The sequence below is a fragment of the Schistocerca nitens genome, chromosome 1 (assembly GCF_023898315.1).
Source record: "Schistocerca nitens isolate TAMUIC-IGC-003100 chromosome 1, iqSchNite1.1, whole genome shotgun sequence".
NCBI lineage: Eukaryota > Metazoa > Arthropoda > Insecta > Orthoptera > Acrididae > Schistocerca > Schistocerca nitens.
In genome coordinates, this window is record NC_064614.1 from 598,176,120 (window position 1) to 598,198,547 (window position 22,428).

Sequence of the window (22,428 nt, forward strand, 5' to 3'; positions counted from 1 at the left end):
TAATATGGTTGGTAGTCTAATTTTCGATATACTGAGTTAAAACAAAATATTATGTATCAAGTTTTTTTAATGACTAAGGAACGTGTTGCAGTTGAAATAATAATTAAACCATCTAATAAAGAAATATTCGTCCTGTGTTTAGTCATATGGCTGTCACTTTTGTTTTTCAAGCATCTCGCGTGTCTTCTGATCCATTTCCGAATGAGATAATCTGTTTAACGATTTCTCATTTGCCGCAGGAGCGTGTAGAACGTATACGACGCATTTATCAGCTGTAAAGGAAGAGGAAGAATTATTTTTTTAGTTAAAAGTAAAATTATTGTTTATGACAATAACGCTCAGCAGCTAAATCGATAATAGAACTATCTAGTATCTAGTTTCTTTAAAATATGACGCAGTATTCATGAACTTTGTTGTTACATGTAACGACTAAAAAAAAGCATCCCCATACCACGACTACCTACCACACTGTTTGGAAACCACAAAAACAGAAAATTCTTAATGTTTAGAATTACAGTTGAGATAATATAGTTTACTGCAGTCCAAACTCACTATGTGATAGCGTGACTATAACGGTTCAGATTTGACAGTCATTAACAGTACCACTATAAATAAAATAGGGTACTATGTTAATTTAAAGAAGTTCATGACGAATACATTGATAAATTACGTAACATATTCTGATGATCAACACAAGCTAAAGGCAAAATCTTGGTCAGCTGTTGCATCAAAATGTATCAAGAATTATGTGCCACTCTGGCTTTACACTATTTAACACACGTGTTGACGATATTATCATCTTATTTAAAGAATTCGAAGAAGATATTAATCTAGTCGTATGACACATCCAAAAATGCAATTCGAAGTTACGTGGAAGGCAATATTACAAATTTTTTGCTGTCGAAGTACAACATAAACAACAACACATATGAATTCAGCATTTTCCGAAAATCTTTAACCAAAAACATTGTAGGAAACACATTTCTGCGGATCTTATTAAATAAAACTAAACAGCTTTCAGTATTAGACTGTGGTATGTTACAGGCACGATGAAAAACTGATAGATAAATAGTATCAAAAGTGACAATAATTCAAAATAATTAATAAAATAAAGAGAAATATACTTAAGTAACCAAAATACCCTACATTGACTTATAGAGAAAACAATTTGTGATGAGATTTCTAAAAGCTTTATTAACTGTGGCCGTAGTGACTGCGTGTAGGTACTGTGACTGTTGTGAATAAATTATTTGTTTGGTACTATAATCAGTCACATTACTTATTCGATTTTAATTCAAAACATTTCAAAGCGTTTCGAGCATATTTTGCTCATCATCACAGTTTTGCTTTCTGTGATAACAAAAATTACTAAATTAAATATATGACTTAATTTATAAGCTGTGTTCACTGTAGTGTTGAAGCAGTCGCTTCTCGTGAGAAAATGATGCGTGAAGGTCTGGAGGGTTCGAGAAAAGACGTCTAATAGCTTCAGCTCTTGTTGCTGCTGTGGTGTGGCGAACCAATGGACTTTACTTTTCCACCCTCCTTATTCCCCGTCCCTGCTCGTTTTCTCATAAGAAGCGAAACTTTAAATTAAAACAGAAATTTTTGTAATGTATGACAGCAGAAAAAGACGTAATGATGAACCAAACGTGTTCAAAGTACGATACAATAAACTGAACTTATAATAATAGTAAGCCTAGCAATACTCCTGGGGGACGAGGGAGGGTTGTTGAAATGTAATGCCACCTTCGGATTTTTTATTCCGTTCTCAATGTCGGTTAAGATGTTACACGTCATGCATACACAGTCGACTTTCCCACTTCGCTGACACAAGTTGCAAACCTTTGTCACTAGAGAGCTTCGAACTGTAGCGTGCAACATGGCGATGGCAGTAATCGAGTTTCGGATTCGAAGAGATCGCCCTCACATGGAGTACCCCCTCCTTCAGCGTGACAAGGCCAGAAAAAGTATGAGAGCTGCGACATCGGCAACAATCCGACGCCTTGGCTGCACTATCATTGGTCATCCTCCATACCGTCCCGACTTGACTCCCTCGGAATTTCATCTGTTTTCAAAACTTAAAGAACACCTTCGTGAATCTCACTTTGATAGTGATGAAGTGGTGCAAGCGGAGCTGAGGTTGTGGCTCCGTCAACAAAGTCAGACATTCTACAGTGACTATATCAACGAGATGGTGTCCTTTTGGGAGAAATGCATTCGTCGCCAGGGTGACCATGTTGAGAGTGAAGTATGTGGGCATGAATAACAAAGATTTATAATGTTAATAAAGTCTGTTTTATTTAAAAGGCTTAAAGAGTTTTCACATAAAAAATTCGGAGGCCTTACTTGATGATGTTTGGTTTGTGGGGCGCTCAACTGCGCGGTTATCAGCGCTCAGAGGCATTACTTTTCAGCACGCCCTAGTACAAGAACTGTATAAACATTGAAGTGAATATAGCCTTCAGGAAAGAACCTGATAATATGCTCAATGAAAATGAACTTTTCTATACTATGATTACCAAACACAATGAAATTTGACCATACTTCTGTTAAAATTGTTGCAACAAACCGATACTGGCAAATTTCGAGGGGGAAGCGGTAGGTGCAACTCTATCCAATATTTTTCGTCTTTAGGAGCCAAAAAACTGTGGCATGTATATAAAAACAATATCAATGATTTCTCTACATTTTTACCAATTATAATCATGTGTTTAGCCTATTATCTACTCCGTATCCTGAACTATGTATGTGCTGCCGCACTGGACCGGATATATGGGTGAGACGACACATTTTCTTTGGGTAATATGGACAATCGTATTACCTTTATCGCATAGGCCTATTTCTCTATTTGCAGACGATGCTTAGAAATTACAGAGAAGCGTTCTAACGGAATCAACCTAATAGTTCTAATAATTCTGTAAGTGCAGAAAATGCATCTAACTCAAGTGTTGCAACTACAGTTGGGACTTCTACCTCGTTTGAAAAGATTGCACTGGTACCAATTTTAGAAACACCAGAGAAAAGGAGGAAGAAAACTGCACAAAATTTGAAAGCAGTGCAACAGAAAAGGACTAACACGAAAAAGTCCTCTGACCACCCCGCGAGGGAGAAAAATAAATTCGAATACTGAAGACAATGATTGTGCCCCGTGTAAAAGAAAATGGTATGAAAAAAAGTGCGTTAGTGTGCTCACTGTAAGAATTGGCTTTATACAACACACACAAATTATCAAGATACGTAGAACGGTCAGCAATTGCAAAACAAACTTTAACTTGACAAAAAAATATATACTATCAAATATATACTATCAAATTTAAGGCTGAATAACAATTAAACTGTTTTTGTTCTTTGATTTTTATTTATTTCTAACTAGCCTTTAGCTTCAGGAAACAACTGACTAGCGTTCGGCAAAAGACACTATTATCCGTTCGCCATGAGAATAAACCTGATACAAACATTGCACTACGTATTCTTGCACGTTTGCCGGAACCTCATTGGATTTCCGTTTCACGTGGGACTGCAGCCAAGCTGTCTCCAGTACTGTCAAGTACGATAATACGGGTACGTTTTGTGCTGTGCGTTACGAGCACATCGACTTGGCGCATTTAACCTGGACAGCACTGGCCGGTCAGCTGGTACAGCTAGGCTTCAGTGACGTGGCCAGCACGTAAGAAGAGACGAGCAGAGGAGCAATAAAGCTTCCAGTGTCATTTAATTTTCAAGCAGAATGAAATAATACACTGCAAACCTTTAATACGCTCCTTAGACGACTAGACGAAAACCCAACACATTATCGTTTTTAGCTAATGTACTATTGCAACTAGAAACATGAATGATGAAAATTCCTGACCTAACAACAGAGTAATTTTTCTGCATAAGCTGTGTATAACGTAAGAGAGTATCGAAGGATTTCACCGTGTAGTTAAATATAGAAGCCACTGAAGGTATTACTTATAATCAGTCGTCTGGTAATCGCTGAACTCCTTCCATATCTGAATCCGAGGAACACATATTCGTACTCGAACTGTCATCTGCTAGGTTGATGACGTGGCTATCAGCAACAGCATCCACGATACCATACAAGCGCCACAGTTTCTCCTCATCTTTAACGACGTGCTGTTCTTCATCCCGCCAACATTCGGCAGTGACGTGTGACAAATCTTCGCGCATTAGTTTAAGTACGTCTGGCAGCTTAAATGTCTTGTTATTTCTTGCGACAAACCCCTTCACCTGGCTCCAGATCAGTTCTGTCGGTTTCAGATTACTGTGGTACGGTGGTAACCCAACGACAATGTGACCTGCCCAGTTAGCAGCTTCATCAACAATGTATTGGTCTACAGTATAACGTTCATCCTGTTGCAGCAATTCAACCTTTAATGCGGTAGGATCGACGTTGGCTCCCTTTACAAGATTTTTGCGGCCTACGCTCAACTTTCACGCTGTGATGAGCTGCGTTGTCCATTAAAATAATGCTGGAGGGCTCTAATTTGGGCAGAACATCTGTAAACCACTTAAGAAACACTTCACCATTCATTTCTACGTGATAGTCTCCTGTTTTCTTAGATTCAAAAATCAAATGACCACCTTCCACAAAACCTCTGTTGCTACCTATATGCGCAATAATTAACCTCTTTCCTTTTCCCGTCAGGTTCTTTATCCCTTCCAACAGATCTGCAACAAAAGCTTGCCTCTTATCGGTTACTGTTGTGTCAGCCCATACTTTTTGTGTGACATGTCTCGCATTAAGCCAGGTCTCATCAAGGTAATAAATAATACGTTTTTTCACGTCTAAATTCGCGAATCTGATGAAGGTAACGCCTCCTCCACAAAGAAATATCATCTTTGTCTGTTACTATACTATTTCGTTTCCTTTTTTCAAACTGGAAACCAATGTCTTGCATTAGTTTGTAAAATGTTGTCCTTTTAAAAGTGGGCAAGTCATCATCGTCATTTACCATCTTAAGTACTTTATTTATTGTGGGCGCCTCGTTTCTCGAGAAAAAACGCGTGCACCTTTGACTGCACAGCACATTTCACAAAATCATCACACATTCGTAAGACACGCGGTTGACGTTTCCGCGTCTTCCCTGGTGTAGAAACTTTGTCATTCTGTTTTTCTTTCCGCGCTCTCAGAACACTTGGCACAGAGATACCAGTACATTCAGAAGTCATTTCCGCAATCTCTCGTATCGCTACCGACGGATACTTTTCTGTATACTTGTTGAAAACATTCAGAACAATCTGTTTCTCGCCACTCTTTAATGGTGTTCCACGCGCGTGTTTCACGACGGAGCTGGGACCAGCCTCAGCCATTTTCACACTACGTATTAACAGCGCGACAATCAGAGCACAACAGTAAAGAGACCGCAACTGTACACAATTTTCGAAATAAAAAATACATAGCTAAAGCGTGATCACGAAATACGTTGATGGCTGTTCCTGCGATACTTATCTACCTCTGTGGTATAAAACGATGCACATAGTCCAAATAAAAAGGATTTGGTTTTTCATTTTTGCCTTAAAAATTAAATTGTTATGTTCTCTTAATTTAAACAACTTCTATGAACAGTCTTTCATAAAACATCGATAATTAAGAATTTGTATTTGAAATGAAAACAGGAATTTCGCTTCCAATATGTAATTAGAGTCGTATCTTACGACTCTAATTACATAGTGTACTAGACTAAGACCGTTCAATCTTTCGACCAACTTTGTTGCATGGGAGCGAAAGCTGGGTGGATTCAGGTTACCTTATGAACAAGGTTGAGGTTACGGATATGAAAGTAGCTAGGATGACTGCAGCTACTGGTAGATGGGAACAGTGGCAGGAAGGTGTCCACAATGAGGAAATCAAAGAAAAACTGGGAATGAACTCTATAGATGTAGCAGTCAGGGCGAACAGGCTTAGATGGTGGGGTCATGTTACACGCATGGGAGAAGCTAGGTTACCCAAGAGACTCATGGGACCAGCAGTAGAGGGTAGGAGGGGTCGGGGTAGACCAAGGAGAAGGTACCTGGATTCAGTTACTAGGCTTAACATCAGAAGAGGCACCAATGCTGGCACTGAATAGGGGATCATGGAGGAATTTTATAAGGGGGACTACACTCCAGACTGAACGCTGAAAGGCATAATCAGTCTTAAGTGATGATGATGATGATATGTAATTAGAAACAAGAAGACGTGCATTATTCATAAAAAATGTTGTTGAGTTTTATAACTACGAGATGTAGGTATTTCAAATTCAATGAGGAAAAAAAATGGTACTGGGGAGACTTGTTCCAACAGACGAACGACCGTATTCAGTTTACGTCCAATTACACTACCGACTGCGCTTACACGCTCAATTTGAGATGATTGGCAACTGCATGGACTATAGTTCCTAGGTAGCCAAACATTACAAGCATAGATAAAATCCACTATAATCCGTTCATCATAATAATAAACCTGACGTAAACAAACACAAATGCGATGATTGGTCAGAAGCCGTAGCACACGTACACTGGTATTGTTACGTTCTTGGAAGTAAGGTCCGACTTATGTATTAGATATCTTTTACTAAGTTACGTTATACGAAACTTTAAGATATTCAAATGTATTGACAGCCATCAACGTTTTTCTTAATCACACTTTAGCGACGTAGTTTTTATTTCAAATATCGTGTACAGTCACAGCCTCTGCAGTGTTGTGCTCTGATTGTCGCGCTGTTAATGCGCAGTATAAAAATGGCTGAGGCTGCTTTCTGTTCCGTAGTGAAACGTGCCGCGAAAAAGGCTATTCCTAATGTTTTTCATAAATTTACGGAAATAATCGGCTTTGAAGTTTTTCCAGCGGTGTATATATTGCATTTGCGTTATAATATACATTGAACGTGTAACGCAGTGGGTAGTGTAACGACATGTGAACTAAACGTGGTTACTCTTACGTTGGTTCAAATGTACCCAGTATCATTTTTTTCTCTTTCAATTTGAAATACGTACATCTCGTAATTATAAATGTCATCATTTTTTATGACTAATGTGCGTCTTTTTTTCTAATTACATATTGGACGCGAAATTTCTGTTTCCATTTCAAATAAAAATTCTTAATTATCGGTGTTTTAAGAAAGACTGTTCATAAAAGTTGTTTAAATTAAGAAAACATAACAATTTAATTTTTAAGGCAAAAATGAAAAACCAAATCCTCTTTATTTAAACTAGGTCCATCGTTTTATACAACAGAGGTAGATAAGTATCGTAGAAACACGAAAAATAATCATTTTCACAGCATCGAGCACATCATACAAATGCTGCATTTTTACATTTGCTACTGTACCAGTACAATATGAACCCAACATAACTGATCTGGAGCTAAGCTGAGGTATTTGGCCCGAGAAGAAACAAGGCTGTTAACCTCCCACACGTACTTGAACTAACGCACGCAACTTTTCACACGTCACTGCCGAACGCTGGCTGGATATAGAACGAGTCGTCATGAAAGAAGAAGAGAAAATGGTGCGCCTGGTTGGCTTCATGGATTCTGTTGGTGATAGGCTCGTTGTCAACGTAGTAGGTGTCTCTTCCAGAACTGAAATGTATTTCTCGGACTCGGGTAAGGAAGAAGCTAAGAGATTACCAGACGACTGACTGTAAGTAATACCTACAGCAGCTTCAATATTTAACTATACGGTGAAATACTTCACTACTTTCTTACGTTACACACAGCTTATGCAGAAAAATTACGCTGTGGCTAAGTCAGGAATTCTCATCATTCTTGTTTCTAATTACTATAGTACGTAAGCTAAAAACGATAACGTTTTGCAGTTTTTGTCTAGTCGTCTAAGGAGCGTACTGAAGATTTGCAGTGTATTATTTCATTCTGCTTAAAAATTAAATGACATTCGAAGCTGTATTGCTCCTCTGTTCGTCTCTTTTTACTTGTGAACTGCAGCTGGCCACGTCACTGCAGGCTAGCTTTACCAGCTGACCGGCCAGTGCTGTGCAAGTTAAATGCCCCGGTAAAGCTGTTGTAATATCGCTATAACGATGTGCGCGTAACGCACAGCACAGAACGTACCCTTATTATCATACTTGGCAGTACTCGAGACAGCTTGGCTGCAGTCCCACGTGAAACGGAAATCCAATGAGGTTCCATAAAACGAGGAAGAATACGTAGTGCAATGTTTACATCAGGTTTATTCTTATGATGAACAGATTATAGGACAGAAAATTGTGCACCAAACTTGTTTTTAATGGTGTAAATTACACTTTGCGCAACGGACAATATTCGACGCAATAAATAATATTAAACTGAAAAATATTTGCAATAGTCGTATTGCAGGTTATATGGTTATTCGTTAATGCTGAAGTTCTTGAGGTCGTGCCATCAATTGAAAACTGTAAGACTGAGCACTTTTCATTTATGTTGTACACCAACCTTACTTTGCTTATCTCACAAACTTCAACATTAAAACAATATAACTCGAAATACTGTAATATTGTATATTTTAGTCATTTGCTGTGTTTAATGTCGTCCTCACGGTGAGAGTTTCTATTGCTTGTTTTCATGCTTGTCGAACCCTGCCTTGGCCACTGAATCTATCCCCGTTTGAGAACAAAATGGTTCAAATGGCTCTGAGCACTATGGGACTTAACATCTATGGTCATCAGTCCCCTAGAACTTAGAACTACTTAAACCTAACTAACCTAAGGACATCACACAACACCCAGCCATCACGAGGCAGAGAAAATCCCTGACCCCGCCGGGAATCGAACCCGGGAACCCTGGCGTGGGAAGCGAGAACGCTACCGCACGACCACGAGATGCGGGCCATTTGAGAACATTAGGAGCATTGTGGACAAGGCCCTCCAACCAGCTCAGGATTTTGTAGATCTAACGCGCCAGTTGGACAGAATTTGGCACGATATCCCTCACTGGAACATCCAACAACTCGGTCAATCAATCGGAAAGCGAACAACTGGTTGCATATGGACCGCAGGTGGACCAACACATTATTGACTTCCTCATTTTATGAACCTCTTCCCCTTCATCCAATTTTTTATGAAATTTTAATCATTTGTTTGTCTGTACATTATGACAGTAGCATCACATATATCACTTTGCGACGTTGAGTAAAATTGGCAGCTTAAGATTCTTAACTATGGTGGAGGGGAATACGTCGCTAGTGGCTTTTGGTGTTAAGATTTGTGCATTTCCCTTTGCTGAGGCAGGCTTGTGAGGGTTCAGCGACGGACTTGGGTGCTCGCAGCGCTATTAATATTACGGCTTTCCGTTGCGAAGCAGTTGCCTCTACACGGAAGAATGTATGTGACGTAGAAAATGTGATTAATTTAAATGACAAACAATTGATGAGAATTGCTCTCATTTATGTTTAACGGTTTTGAAATCACAGAGCACTTTCAATTTCTATGATGAACACGTAAGAGTGACCCAGCTCGTTACACTCACAGAGCAACGATCCTACGTGCTGCATATTTCAACATGTGTATCACGTCTACCGATTTTCATCCCATTCGGATAATTCCTTCGTGGTGCCACGTTTCAGTTATGATGTTATCGTATGCATCGATTTTCAGATTGAAGGAACCTTGCCGAACATGTGTGTTTAATTTCGTTTTTCAAATCTACAAAATGCCTCTTAAATTCATGTAGTAGCAAAAGGTATGGCGTCTTTCCCCGACATACTGTACATGTTAACTTACTTTTAATTGATAACATACTTTTAGCTCACCATCTTTTTTTTAATTTTTCAGTGCAATAATAAAGACCACTATCGCTTGCAGTCCGCTTCATAGCGTCAATACTCAACGTATTGTCAGAGTAACGGAACTCCGTTGACGATGGCTCAAATGGCTCTGAGCACTATGCGACTTAACTTCTGAGGTCATAAGTCCCCTAGAACTTAGAACTACTTAAACCTAACTAACCTAAGGACATCACACACATCCATGCCCGAGGCAGGATTCGAACCTGCGACCGTAGCGGTCTCTCGGTTCCAGACTGTAGCGCCTAGAACCGCACGGCCACTCCGGCCGGCCGTTGACGATGTTATCGTATAATAAACAGTGCGGTTCAAAAGTCACGGACGAAATCGCATTATACCTGACGCTAACCATATCCGCTGAAAATGTCGCAGTCATTTTCTGTTGCAGTCTGTCCTTTATTTCGAGGAACATAGTTGCCAATGCCGTCTCTTGGAAACGTTTTGCGGTCCAGCGAGTATAAATGCGTATTTGTTGCTTAGCAACTGACGCCAACCATCAGTTCAAAGTAAATCGTTGATATATTAATGTGTAACCTAAAAAAACGGCTGTTGTTGTTTTGGAATAAACCGACTTCGAGTTTCAAATCACGATAACCTCATAGCGCTGGAGATGAGATACCCTGCAAGCATTTCCGCTTTGTTATGGAGGACTACACCAGACGTGAAATTAAACAAAACACAGCTTAATCCGAAAACAACACAGGTAAGAATTTCAGCTACATTTTCACACAAACATTCGCATCATTCAGAAAGTATGTGGAACATCTGACCTTTCAAATTCGGTGTTGAATTGGTTGAACGATGATTGTGAGAAACTTGTCAAGCCAGTTCCAAAGAACTTTCGTTTTATCTGTCCTGAAAGTGAACTAAGTTCAGGGAAAACGATGAATAGTCAATCGAAAATACGCAACATGAGCTTTTATTTATTTTTTTTTTAGTTTTTACTGGATCACTCCTTTCAAGTAATCGCACAGAACTTCATCTAGAATTATAAAGAAGTTTATGTGACAAAATATGTAGAAAAGATAGTTTACGCTGTAGAGTTTCTTTTCTTTGTTACACATTCTTACTCTAAAATGCGCGCAACAGTCTGCTGAATGGTTGCTCTCAAGAACTGTGCGGATGCTTGACCCAACATGTTCAAAGGTCAATATCCTACGCTGAAAATCTTATGTATACTCATCAGAATCTATAAAAATGGACAAGTAAAAGTAATTTTGTGCGTCGTTCCACTTTGTGAGATGAAAGCACTTTTATTTCTAGAGAATGGCTAATCATAATCATCGCCGGTTGTGCTTCGAACTTACCTTGACGCAGAAATATAATTACTTCTTCTGCTACTTGGTGCGATGAATGTAGGCCTACTTCGATCATTAGTTGAGGTTTTTGTGCCAGTTGAAGATATTTTACAGAATATTAAGAGAAAACTAAGTTAATATAGACAAAACACTGCGGCTTCAAGTGTACCACCGTATCAAAATTCTTATGTTGCAGTCATTAGCCTACTGACAATTCTGCCTCCTCGGTTTGAAACCAATCTAATCAAATACAACCGGCATTCCTCATAATATGCAGATTACAGCGGACACAGTTCTAACTCTGGCCACGTCTGTCTGCGAATCACGTGATTGTCAAGTGTATCCTTACTTGTATCCTTAATTCAACGCTCGTGGTCTTGCGGTAGCGGTCTCGCTTCCGGCGCACGGGGTCCGGGTTCAACACGCGGCGGCGTCAGGGATTTTCTCTGCCTCGTGGTGAATGGGTGTTGTGTGTTCATCATCATTGACTCGCAAGTCGCCGAAGTGGCGTCAAATTTTAAAGGACTTGCAATACAGCGACCGAACTTCCCCGCATGGGGCCTCCCGGCCAACAGTGGCATACGATCATTTCATTTCATTTCAACGTTCATGATGCTTAAGAAATATGGTTTGCAGCTTTGGAGCACTAGTTCATATTTTTCAGATTGTTAAAAGGAAAAATTTTGAATTGGAAATCGTGTATTTACTGCACGTGTTCTTTGCATACTCGAAGAAAACGGTGGAGATGAAGTATAAGTTGTATTTGTCTATGCAGAATTATTAATCTCTTGATTTTTTTCAGTCAGCGGATACAGTGCTTCAGCTTGTAAACCAAAGGCAGCAGTAGCACAGTTTTGATTAGGACAAGGAATCATGATTGTACATCAGTCAGCTTAACACTCAGAAAATGTACGAAAAATAATATACTTTCCTACTGTTATTGTAGTAGAATTCAGTTCATACAGTCAGCCGAAATTCTGTTTACGGAATTTGTTGTTTTTTAATCGTGGAATCAAAAGCGATTACGGTTTGAAATTACAGAAATAGGCTGGTTTTCACACAGAACCAATATAACACGAACCATTAAAAAATGAAGCACAGAAATTCTGCAAAAAGCGTCCACAGCTACGGTCGTAACAGTGGTGACAAAGATAATTTTCCAATAAAAATATGGACTCTAATTCATTATCTCCGGCTTCCCGACTAGAAGCAATGACTCTTAGTACTTCACTCTCGTAGGTCAAATTCTTGAGTTCGTTGATGATGGCTAGTTCCTGGCAGCTGCTTTGTCATCACGTCTGTGATGTAAGCGATGTCGAAATATGCCCCACTGTTATAATATCTTCCGAATGTCCGCTTCCGTAGCTCAGTGGTCGGCGTAGCTGACTACTTTGCGGAAGACCCGACTTCAGTTCCCCGTACTGCCAGGGATTTTTCCTTCGCGGGAGAACTGCAGTGCGGACCAGTTAGACTCGTGATGCCAACTGAGGAGCTACTTAACCTAGTAGCAGCGGCTCCAAGGTCAGCAAAGGGACGCCTTTCCATACCGCACCCAAATAAAACCATTGGTGAGGATGACACCACTGTCGGGAACTTGACTCGCCTGAGGCCAGAATGGGAAACTATATCTTCCGAATCAGTTTTTTCCACGATGAAATGGTGGCTATTATCAATGTGTTCAGTGCGACCTTTGTATCCACTCGCCTTTGACTGGTCAACTGCATCTTTGTTGCTGCACAACAATTTGAGCCCTCTTTTGTTAAGAGAAGGAAATATTTATCTTTGTAGTCGTTGCAGCCACAGTCAGAAAATAATGCCCATGTAGCCTGATTCTGCCGTCGAGAGCTACTGTCGATGGTTTTTGCTGTTCCGAAATTACTCTACGTTGTGACATAAACAAGAAGCCGGTTGTCGATTTTCTATCACATATCTGGTGTCCCCAGCCCAGTCACCTTCTACAAATCCTGTCATATCATGGTCCTTATCTGTAGGAAATTGTAGTTTGAAACCTTTAGTTCCTTTTCGACATCGTAGAATTCTTTTTACAGCTTGTCATTGAGGTATACCTGTGTTCTTAAATCGACTCACCACTACAATTACATATGCAAGAGCTAGTCTAGCACCTAATTATGCATACGTTAGGCTTCTTTGTACAGAACATTCTTCATGACAGCCCTTTATCTCTCTGTCTTTGGTCCCATTTCATGGCTCAATACGTGCTTATTATGTAGCTATGTGGATACCAGATGGCAGTCTCGCATGTTTTTTTTTTTTTTTTTTTTTTTTTGTAAAATCTGATTTAATTAATGGTTCTGATCGCAAATAAATCAGCATGTATCTATGTCAACTAGAAAGTGGGGTATCACGATAACAACCTTCAGAACAGTTATGTCTACCGTGAACTCTAAATTGCATATAGCTGCAAAGATGTTTCATTCACACCGTATGTTTCATGCGCAGAGGAATGCATGTTTTACTGTCGCAATGACTATGCTTTTCATGAAATAATACTTACTTAAATCTAAGATTATGACGTTTGTTTTGTAATCTCATGTCACTGTCAACTCCATGTTTAAAGATCGCGTTATTCTCATAATAGCGAGTGCACTTGGCAACCTGCTTCAAGCTACATGTAACTTTACAGACTTTCTACTTTCAGCAGGAATAGCAGTCTTCGTGAGCCACTGTTATAATAGGTATATACATTTCACACAACAGCAATCATCAGTATGCTTCTGCCATTTCCTTGTATGCTTTTCATGTCAGGAGATATGTCTTCATCAGGAGATAGGGAGCCTTCAGTACATTACCTTATGTACCACGTGATTAATGTGTCTTTAGATTTCAGATTTCTAAATAGAAGAAGTTGGATTAACAGTCTGGGCCAAACATACTCCTCGCACGTAACTTACCTACAAGGTGAGTTACCTACACGCTCTTGAAATCAGATTATGAACATTTTACGAGTGGGCATGGACACAAATTTCATTCAGATATTCAGTTTACCAACTAACCTTTCGTTACGCAAAATAAGGTGTACATATCTTTCAGTATGTTCCTTTCCTTTTAAAACTACAGTCAGATAATGTTACAAACCATTTCTTGGGCATTAATCTTATACAGAAGAGGCATTTATTCAGGGTATGTTTCAGGATATATATTTACATGTCATCCGATAATTTAAACACAAATTAGGCATCTTGCAAATAGCTGCAATGAATATATTTCTTCCTTGAATTTTGCTGCAATCGCAGAGGTCATACGTGGAACTGCCGAAATTTAAACTTCATTGAGCTTTATCTAGTCTGATGTTCCAACAGCGACTACCCTCTTTAAGTCCGTGCTTTATTAAATCTTTTAATGCTTTTGTCTTTTACTGTTTTGTCACTTGATCAACCATAGGAATTTTAACAAATTTATTCTTTGAAGTTGTCTGACAAAAAAGTAGTAATTACATTACAATGATCAGTGTCTAAATTGTGTTTATCAGCTAGACTAAATAAATGCCTGAGTGAATTGTGTCGTATCACCGATGCAGATGTTGCTTCATAGTCTAAACCTTGTGCATACCCCTTAATTACCAGAAGAAATTTGCCCTTGTAAGTCCCATTTTGTCTAAAAAATCTACTTGGAATCAATAGCTTTTGTTTGCTTTCAGGCAGGATTGCCGATTCCCATTTGATTTTCTACATGTGACTTTAATTCTTCTTGAATTGCACAAAGTGATTTCTGCGAGTTCTTAGACTGCGACGTTTCTTCCAAAGTTGGTGTTTCTGATTCTTGTGAATCTTTTGTATGATAGGGCACATAATCTTCCATCTGCTTTGATCTTGGTGTTTGGGAAGATCTTCTGAGTATCTGTTGAGATGGTTCGAAATCTTTTTTTTTACTTCGACTGAACCTGATTCTTCTGAAACGCTATTTTCCGACCTGGCGCTCCTTCGGTTTTCATGTGCCTCAGTGTTTTTCTAATTCTGACTCTACTTCTTCTGATCGTGTTCGATTTTCCTCCGTATCTGTAAATGGAATAAATGTTTGGTTTGGTTCAAGATGATGATCAGATGTTCCTGGCTTTCATTACTTTTCTGAATTGATCCTGATTTAAATGTCTGCAGTTCAGGGTCTAGTGGCGAGCATCGCTGTCTATAGATCACGGGGTGCTGGGCTCAATCCGCACCCGGTTTGGAGATTTTCTTTGCGCGGGCATTGGGTGTTTGTGTTGTCCTAATAATTTACTCTCATTATCATCGATGCGCAAATCGTCGAGAGGCGCCAAAAGTAGATAGACTTGCACCAGGCGGCCGAACACCCCGAGACACGTTTCCCAGCCAATGGTGCCATCACTCAATTCATTTTTCATCTTTAAATTGTAGATAATATAATTCTTTGTTGAACGGCACGGATCAAGTATGCGTTCAACTTATTGTTTTTGCCCCAGCGGCAGATTTTGGTATGCGGGCATATGCCTTATTACCAAATAATCTCAGATGCCGGACGTCAGAGTATTACACCTACCTGGTACCCTACAAACATTTTAAAATCGTGATTAACCTCAGGTACGTGGGTGCTGACAGTGTACAAAAACAATTTCTCAAATAATCATCAGTCAGAATTAGAAAATACATAGCTCTCCTATGGATGTGGTTTGCTTTGAGTCCAGAAATCTGAATGTATTAATTTCAGAATCCTTTTAGGTCTAGAGGTGGAATGCGGCAAAGAAAGTCTAATTTGACAAACTGCCTATTGGCTTCTGGAAGGTAAAGTTTTGACAATAGAGAGTAATGTTTTGACAAAGCCAGCTACTCGTGCTGGCGAAATGCCAGTAAAGTCAGCAGCCGAACGTCGGCCGAAGAACCCGAGACAGAAGCCAATAGGCAGTTTGTCAACAAGTGGCCACGAAAGCCTTAACTATCTTGTAGTGTCTCATTTGTTAACCATCTAGGTACATTACGCACTGATTGTCAAGGCTCCTTTATATGTGATGCTACTAATTAAACCGTTTCGTAATTCTTCCATCACAACTAGGTATATTTCCCTAATCTTCTATGTTACTGAGTTACATTATTGGGCAAGGATACACCCTTTGGCTCTATACTGTGACACATACAGTTTATCCATTGCGTGGATTAACAATGCTATGGCTATAAATTTCGTCGTGACATCACGAATGTGACAGCCTCTATTATAAAAAATGACTGAGTGGTCCTTTTACATTATTTTCTGTACTCAACTGAGGCACTTAGAACACATCTTGTCTCTGCTTGCTAGTGCTTCAATATGTGTACAATCTGTCCCTTTTACGGCAACTGGCAACTGAAACTCTCCATCGCAACCCCCGTCAAATTTAGTGGTAAGAGGCCCCATGGAACAGCCCGTCAAAAACTGAATACAAATCAAGCACGAAAACAGGAAGAAGGTGTTCTGGACAGTGAAAAGAAAGTAAAATGGAAACATCGAACGGTCCAAGAACACAAAGTGCAATATCGTGCCGTCGGATAGAGATAGGACGTCGTGTTCACGGTGTTGGACTGCCAAGCCGGCGAGCCGTGTTCGAACTTACCTCGTGCTATTTTTTTCCTACTGTTCGCTTTATTTAAATTTGTGTCTGCGTCGCGGTGAAACGTCCGATTGCAACAGCCAGGTGTGAGGTAGGGACCTATGATGACAGTTGATTCTGCACAAATTCTGCACAAATACCGAAAGGAAGTGACTTGCTAATGGAAACTGCAAACGTTTGATGACAAGGTGACAAGTTAGCCTAATTCTCACCGGAAAACACTCCAGGTGTGTCATGCACGGCATTAGTGACAGTAAGTGTGTCATATAATAGGGACCTCTTATCGACGCACCTAATTTGTTCGACTGGTAAGTGAGTGAGATATGCCTCCTTGTCCTATATGGGTGCTCGTATGAATGTTAATGTGATCGCTCTCAAGGAAATTATGGAAACATAATAGTTTGTCATATAAGCTGCAACAAATGAACGCAACAGGTTCACAATCACACAGTTCCTCTGTGTTCTGTCTAAACGTAAGTTTTTTTTACGTTTTTGAAGTTGAGTTCCGTTTTGGCAGTCTTGACTGTTGTATTCTTTTGTTGTAACATAGTTCACATCCGTTTATTTGTTGTTTTCATTTCTGTGAGACGCCTATGTGCCTGCTCTCACTGTTTATCACATTTACTTGTGACGGTAACGTATTTCTACATCTACATCTACATGGATAATCTGCAAATCACAGTTAAGTGCCTGGCAGAGTGTTCATCGCACCTTTACAATAATTCCCTATTATTCCACTCTCGAACAGCACGCGGAAAAAACGAACACCTATATCTTTCCGTGCGACTCTGATTTCCCTTATTTTATTATGATGATCGTTTCTCCGTATGTAGGTCGATGGCAATAAAATATTTTCGCATTCGGAGGAGAAAGTTGGTGATTGAAATTTCGTGAGAAGATTCCGCCGCAACAAAAAACGCCTTTTTTTATGGTGTCGCTCCCAAATCCTGTATCATGTCCTTGACACTCTCTCCCCAATTTCACGATCATACAAAACGTGCTGTTCTTCTTTGAACTTCCTCGATGTACTGCGTTAATGCTATCTGATACGGATCCCAGAGCGCGCAGCAGTGTTCCAAAGGACGACGGACAGGCGTACTGTAGGCAGACTCTTCAGTAGATATGTTACGTTTTCTAAATGTTCTGACAATAAAACGCAGTGTTTGGTTTGCCTCCCCACATTTCATATGTGTTCTTTCCAATGTAAGTTTTTCGTAATTGCAATTCCTAGGTATTTAGTTGAATTTACTGCCTTTAGATTTGAGTGTTTTATCGTGTAACCGAAGTTTAACAGATTCCTTTCAGAGCACATGTAGATGACCTCACACTCTTCGTTATTTAGGGTTAATTGCCAATTTCTGCACCATACAGATATCTTTTCTAAATAGTTTTGCAATTTCTGGCGACTTTACTAGATGATAAACAACAGCGTCATCTGCAAACAACCTAAGACGGCTGCTCAGATTGTCTCCTAAATCATTTATATACATAGGAAACAGCAGAGGACCTATAACACCACCTTGGGGAACGCCAGAAATTGTTTCCCCTAATGACTTTCCGTCAGTTCCTACGAACTGTGACCTCTCTGACCGGAAATCACGAATCCAGTTGCATAACAGAGACGATATTCCATAAGCATGCAGTTTCACTACAAGTCGCTTGCGTGCTACAGTGTCAAAAGCCTTATGGAAACCTAGAAATACGTAATCAGTTTGAAATCGCTTGTCAACAGCACCCAACACTTCGTATGAGTAAAGAGCTAGTTGTGTTTCACAAGAACGATGTTTCCTAAATCCGTGTTGACTGTGTGGCAATAGACCGTTATATTCGGGGTAATTCATAATGTTCGAACACGTTATATGTTCCAAAATAGTGCTGCAAATCGTCGTTAATGGTATGAGCTTGTAATTTTGTGGATTACTCCTACTGCGTTTCCTGAATACTGGTGTGACCTGTGCAACTCTCCAGTCCTTGGGTACGGATATTTCGTCGAGCAAGCAGTTATGTATGATTGTTAAGTATGGAGCTATTGCATCAGCATACTCTGAAAGGAACCTAATTGGTATACAATCTGGACCGAAAGATTTGCTTTTATTAAGTGATTTAAGCTGCTCCAGCACTACGAGGATATTTACTTCGAAGTTACTCATGATGGTAGCTGTTCTTAATTCGAATTCTGGAATATTTTCTTCGTCTTCTTTAGTGAACGAATTTTGTAAGGCTGTGTTTAGCAACTCTGTTTTCGCAGCAATGTCATCGATAATATTTCCATTGCTATCGCACAGAGAAGGCATTGCCTGTGCCTCGCCGCTAGCATACCTTACATACGACAAGAATCTCTTCGCATTTTCTGCAAGGTTTCGAGATAAAGTTTTCTGCAACAGTGTGTGACCCATTTTTTGTACCAAGGGGGATCATCTCCGTCATTCGTTAATTTATTTGGTATAAATCTCTCAATTGCTATCGATGCTCTTTCTTTGAATTGTTTCGTTCAAATGGCTCTGAGCACTATGGGACTCAACTGCTGTGGTCATAAGTCCCCTAGAACTTAGAACTACTTAAACCTAACTAACCTAAGGACAGCACACAACACCCAGCCATCACGAGGCAGAGAAAATCCCTGACCCCGCCGGGAATCGAACCCAGGAACCCGGGCGTGGGAAGCGAGAACGCTACCGCACGACCACGAGATGCGGGCTTGTTTCGTTCTTTTTTTACCCTTCGCAGAAGATGTCACTGTTAATTTGGAAGGTGTGGAGATTGTCTTTCAGGAGGCGTCAAGTGAATTTTTATCTTCTTTTTTGAATAGGTATATTTGTCGTTTCTTTTTGGAGGATTTAGGACTTACAGAATTCAAGTCGCTACGACAGCCCTGTGTTCACTAATCCCAGTATCCGTTTTGATGCCCCTTATTAGCTCAGGATTATTTGTTACTAGGAGGTCAAGTGGACCGTTTACTATTTGCTTGGATTGGTTAGTTGGTTGATTCGGGGAGGGGACCAAACAGCTAGGTCATCTGTCCCATCGGATTAGGGAAGAATGGGGAAGGAAGTCGGCCGCGCCCTTTCAGAGGAACCATCCAGGCATTTACCTGAAGTGAGTTAGGGAAATCACCAAAAACCTAAATCAGGATGGCCGGACGCAGGTTTGAGCCGTCATCCTCTCGAATACGAGTCCAGTGTGCTAGCCACTGCGGCACCTTGCTTGGTATTGGCGTGGGCTCGTGAACTAACTGTTCGAAATAATTTTCAGGGAATCTGTTTAGCACAATTTCGGATAAAGTTTTGTAAGATGGCAAGAACTATGCCCCTTACATGAAGTCATTAAAGATCACCTAACTCACGTCGAGCGAACAGTAGGGCTGAACAAAAATGACTGACAAGGCACAATGCATCTTGTAGAGGGTATAGTATGGACGTATTGGAATAATTAATGTCGGGTGATTGTTTTAAAGTAATTCACACGACATGAAAACTTTGTGGAAACACGTCGATTTACTGGAGGCTAGTTTATCCCAGGGAAGTATTCGAGTTGACCGTGGCCGGCTGGGGAGCAGCGAAGGAAAGCGACAATAGGCAGCTTAGGACGGCTCAAGCTCTGAGAAACCGTTAGCGGGGCGCGGCCTCCAGCTGCCTTAAGATGAGTGACAGTGAGTGGGTGGTTGACCCCATGCTGGTGTACCAGGAAGCAGACGGAGAACTTGTATGCCTGTTGATAAATGTCCATCGTCCCGTTTTCAGTGAAACATGCGAGAAAGCCGTGCAAAGCTACGGTGGAGCGGTCAACAGAGGTCAAAATATGCGTGTTCATGACTATAGCAACTCCACGCTGAATTCAAAGTCCGCAGAGTCTGAAGTAAATCAGGTGAAGAGCGACAGAATGAAATACGCCGGCCTCCGATGGGAATGTAGGACCAAGGAATTTGAAGTACTCTCCTGGGAGTCAGAATTACGGAAAAATTGGTGGTTGTGCAGACGCTAACCTTGATGGGTGGCCTGGGAGGAGCTAAATAGCAGAAGTTGAGAAGAAGGGAAATTTTGTGGGAATTTGTTCACTTCCCAGAGCAGGCATTGGTCGGCGCTGGGAAGCGACGCATAATTAACGCGACTTGCACTGCAATTGGCGTAAGTGATTTTGCTGGAGGGGAAACCGAAGCGAAGAGCAGACTGGCAGAAGTCTCCGTAGAGGTCTTCCGTTCCCAGCTTGCCGAGAGTGCGGATGTGGCGTTCTTTACTCAGCTTGCCTGAGAAAGAGTGAGCATGTCTGCAGTTTAGGACTTAGCAAATGGGACGATTGAGCTTGGAAATAGGAAGTTTTAGTTCAGCTATGTACTGAGCAAGATAGCTAGGAGTGAATAGACGAGCGCAGCCTTGCAGCACCACGAGGTCGGCCGACGTCGGCACAACGACACCGCTCCGCCACGCTGTATTCGGTGATATTGCGCCCGCTCCGGCCACTGATTAATTTGTTGGATCACGTCGGCAAGGTTTCCTCGAGGGTTTCATGGGCCGTGTATTGTAGAATCCTTCTCGCACTTCGCATTACACCTGGGTCAGTTGATAGGAATGACTTTTGAGTTATCGCGCTTTACTCCACGCAAACGCAATTTATTATCACTGCCTGATAGGAGAGAGTTGTAATGTGATGATTGAAGGTCGGGAGTTAAAACAAATTTGTGCTAATCGACTGCATCTGTTTTCAATCAAGTAGTTGAAATCCCAAGTCATTTTCTTAATTAATTTTATGTTCAACATTTGCATCTGGTGTTCAATAGCTGAATATAACATCAATGTGCACCCCTTTTTAATTAAAAGTGATCAATTCTGAATCAGTTAATGTCAACACTGTCACGACAGTTTAATAAGGAGTCACAGGGCTTTATTACTTTCTTTGCGTTATCCGATAATGCGGCAGTTTTGCACTCCCTGTTGATCTGTTAGTTAATTAGCTGGGGTGAACACACGCCAAAACCAGATAAGTGATGGGTGGGGTGTTACAGTTTTATGCGTACCTCCGGGTTTAACATGTATTTTCGCAAACGTATCAAGGGTAAATTAAAGTCACTACTAACTATAATTGTATGTGTTGGGTACGTGTTTGCAATTAAACTCAAGTTTTCTCTGAACCTTTCAGTAATCGTATCCTCTGAGTTGGGAGATCGGTTAAGAGGATCTAATTATAATTTTAGTCAGGTTGCCAAGAATGACCTCTGCCCATACTATCTCACAGGAACTATCTCCTTCGGTTTCGCAGCTAGATAAACTACTTATAACATCAACAAACACACCACCGCCAACTGTGTTTATCCTCTCCTTTCGAAACACCGTTAGATTATTCGCAAAAATTTCGGCTCAATTTACCTCCAACTTAGCCACTTTCAGTGCCTGTAACGATTTGAGCATGAGTGCTTTCTATTAGCGCCTGAAACTCCGGTACTTTCCGAACACAGCTACGACAATTTACAACTGTTATTCTTACCACATAACTCATATTCTATAACCAACGCATAGCATGACAACTACCGAGACTACATAAAGTGAAAAAAAAACTTTTCAATGAGCGGACAGACAGTTCATAATGTTATGAAAAAAATTGGCACGACACTGTTGCTGTTTCAGCATCCTACTTATTGCACTTTCTGTTTCAGCCTCTTATTTATTGCACTTGTTCTTAGACCGTTCACTGTTTCAATTTTTTTTTTTTTTTTTTTTTTTTTTTACATTTCAGTACACCTTCTTCCTGTTTTCATGCCTGATCTGTGTTCAGTTTTTGACGGGCTATCCATTCGGCCATCTTACCACTAAATATG

General features: G+C 40.4%; 1 protein-coding gene across 1 annotated transcript in view; it reads right to left on the minus strand.

Moving 5' to 3' along the window:
* Positions 1-215: 215 nt before the first annotated feature.
* Positions 216-22,428, minus strand: part of LOC126262325 (odorant receptor Or2-like) — a 72,497-nt gene continuing 50,284 nt past the window's right edge. The window contains exon 6 of the mRNA XM_049958918.1: positions 216-272. Coding sequence (XP_049814875.1) covers positions 216-272 — 57 coding nt within the window. The remainder of the gene's footprint in view (positions 273-22,428) is intronic.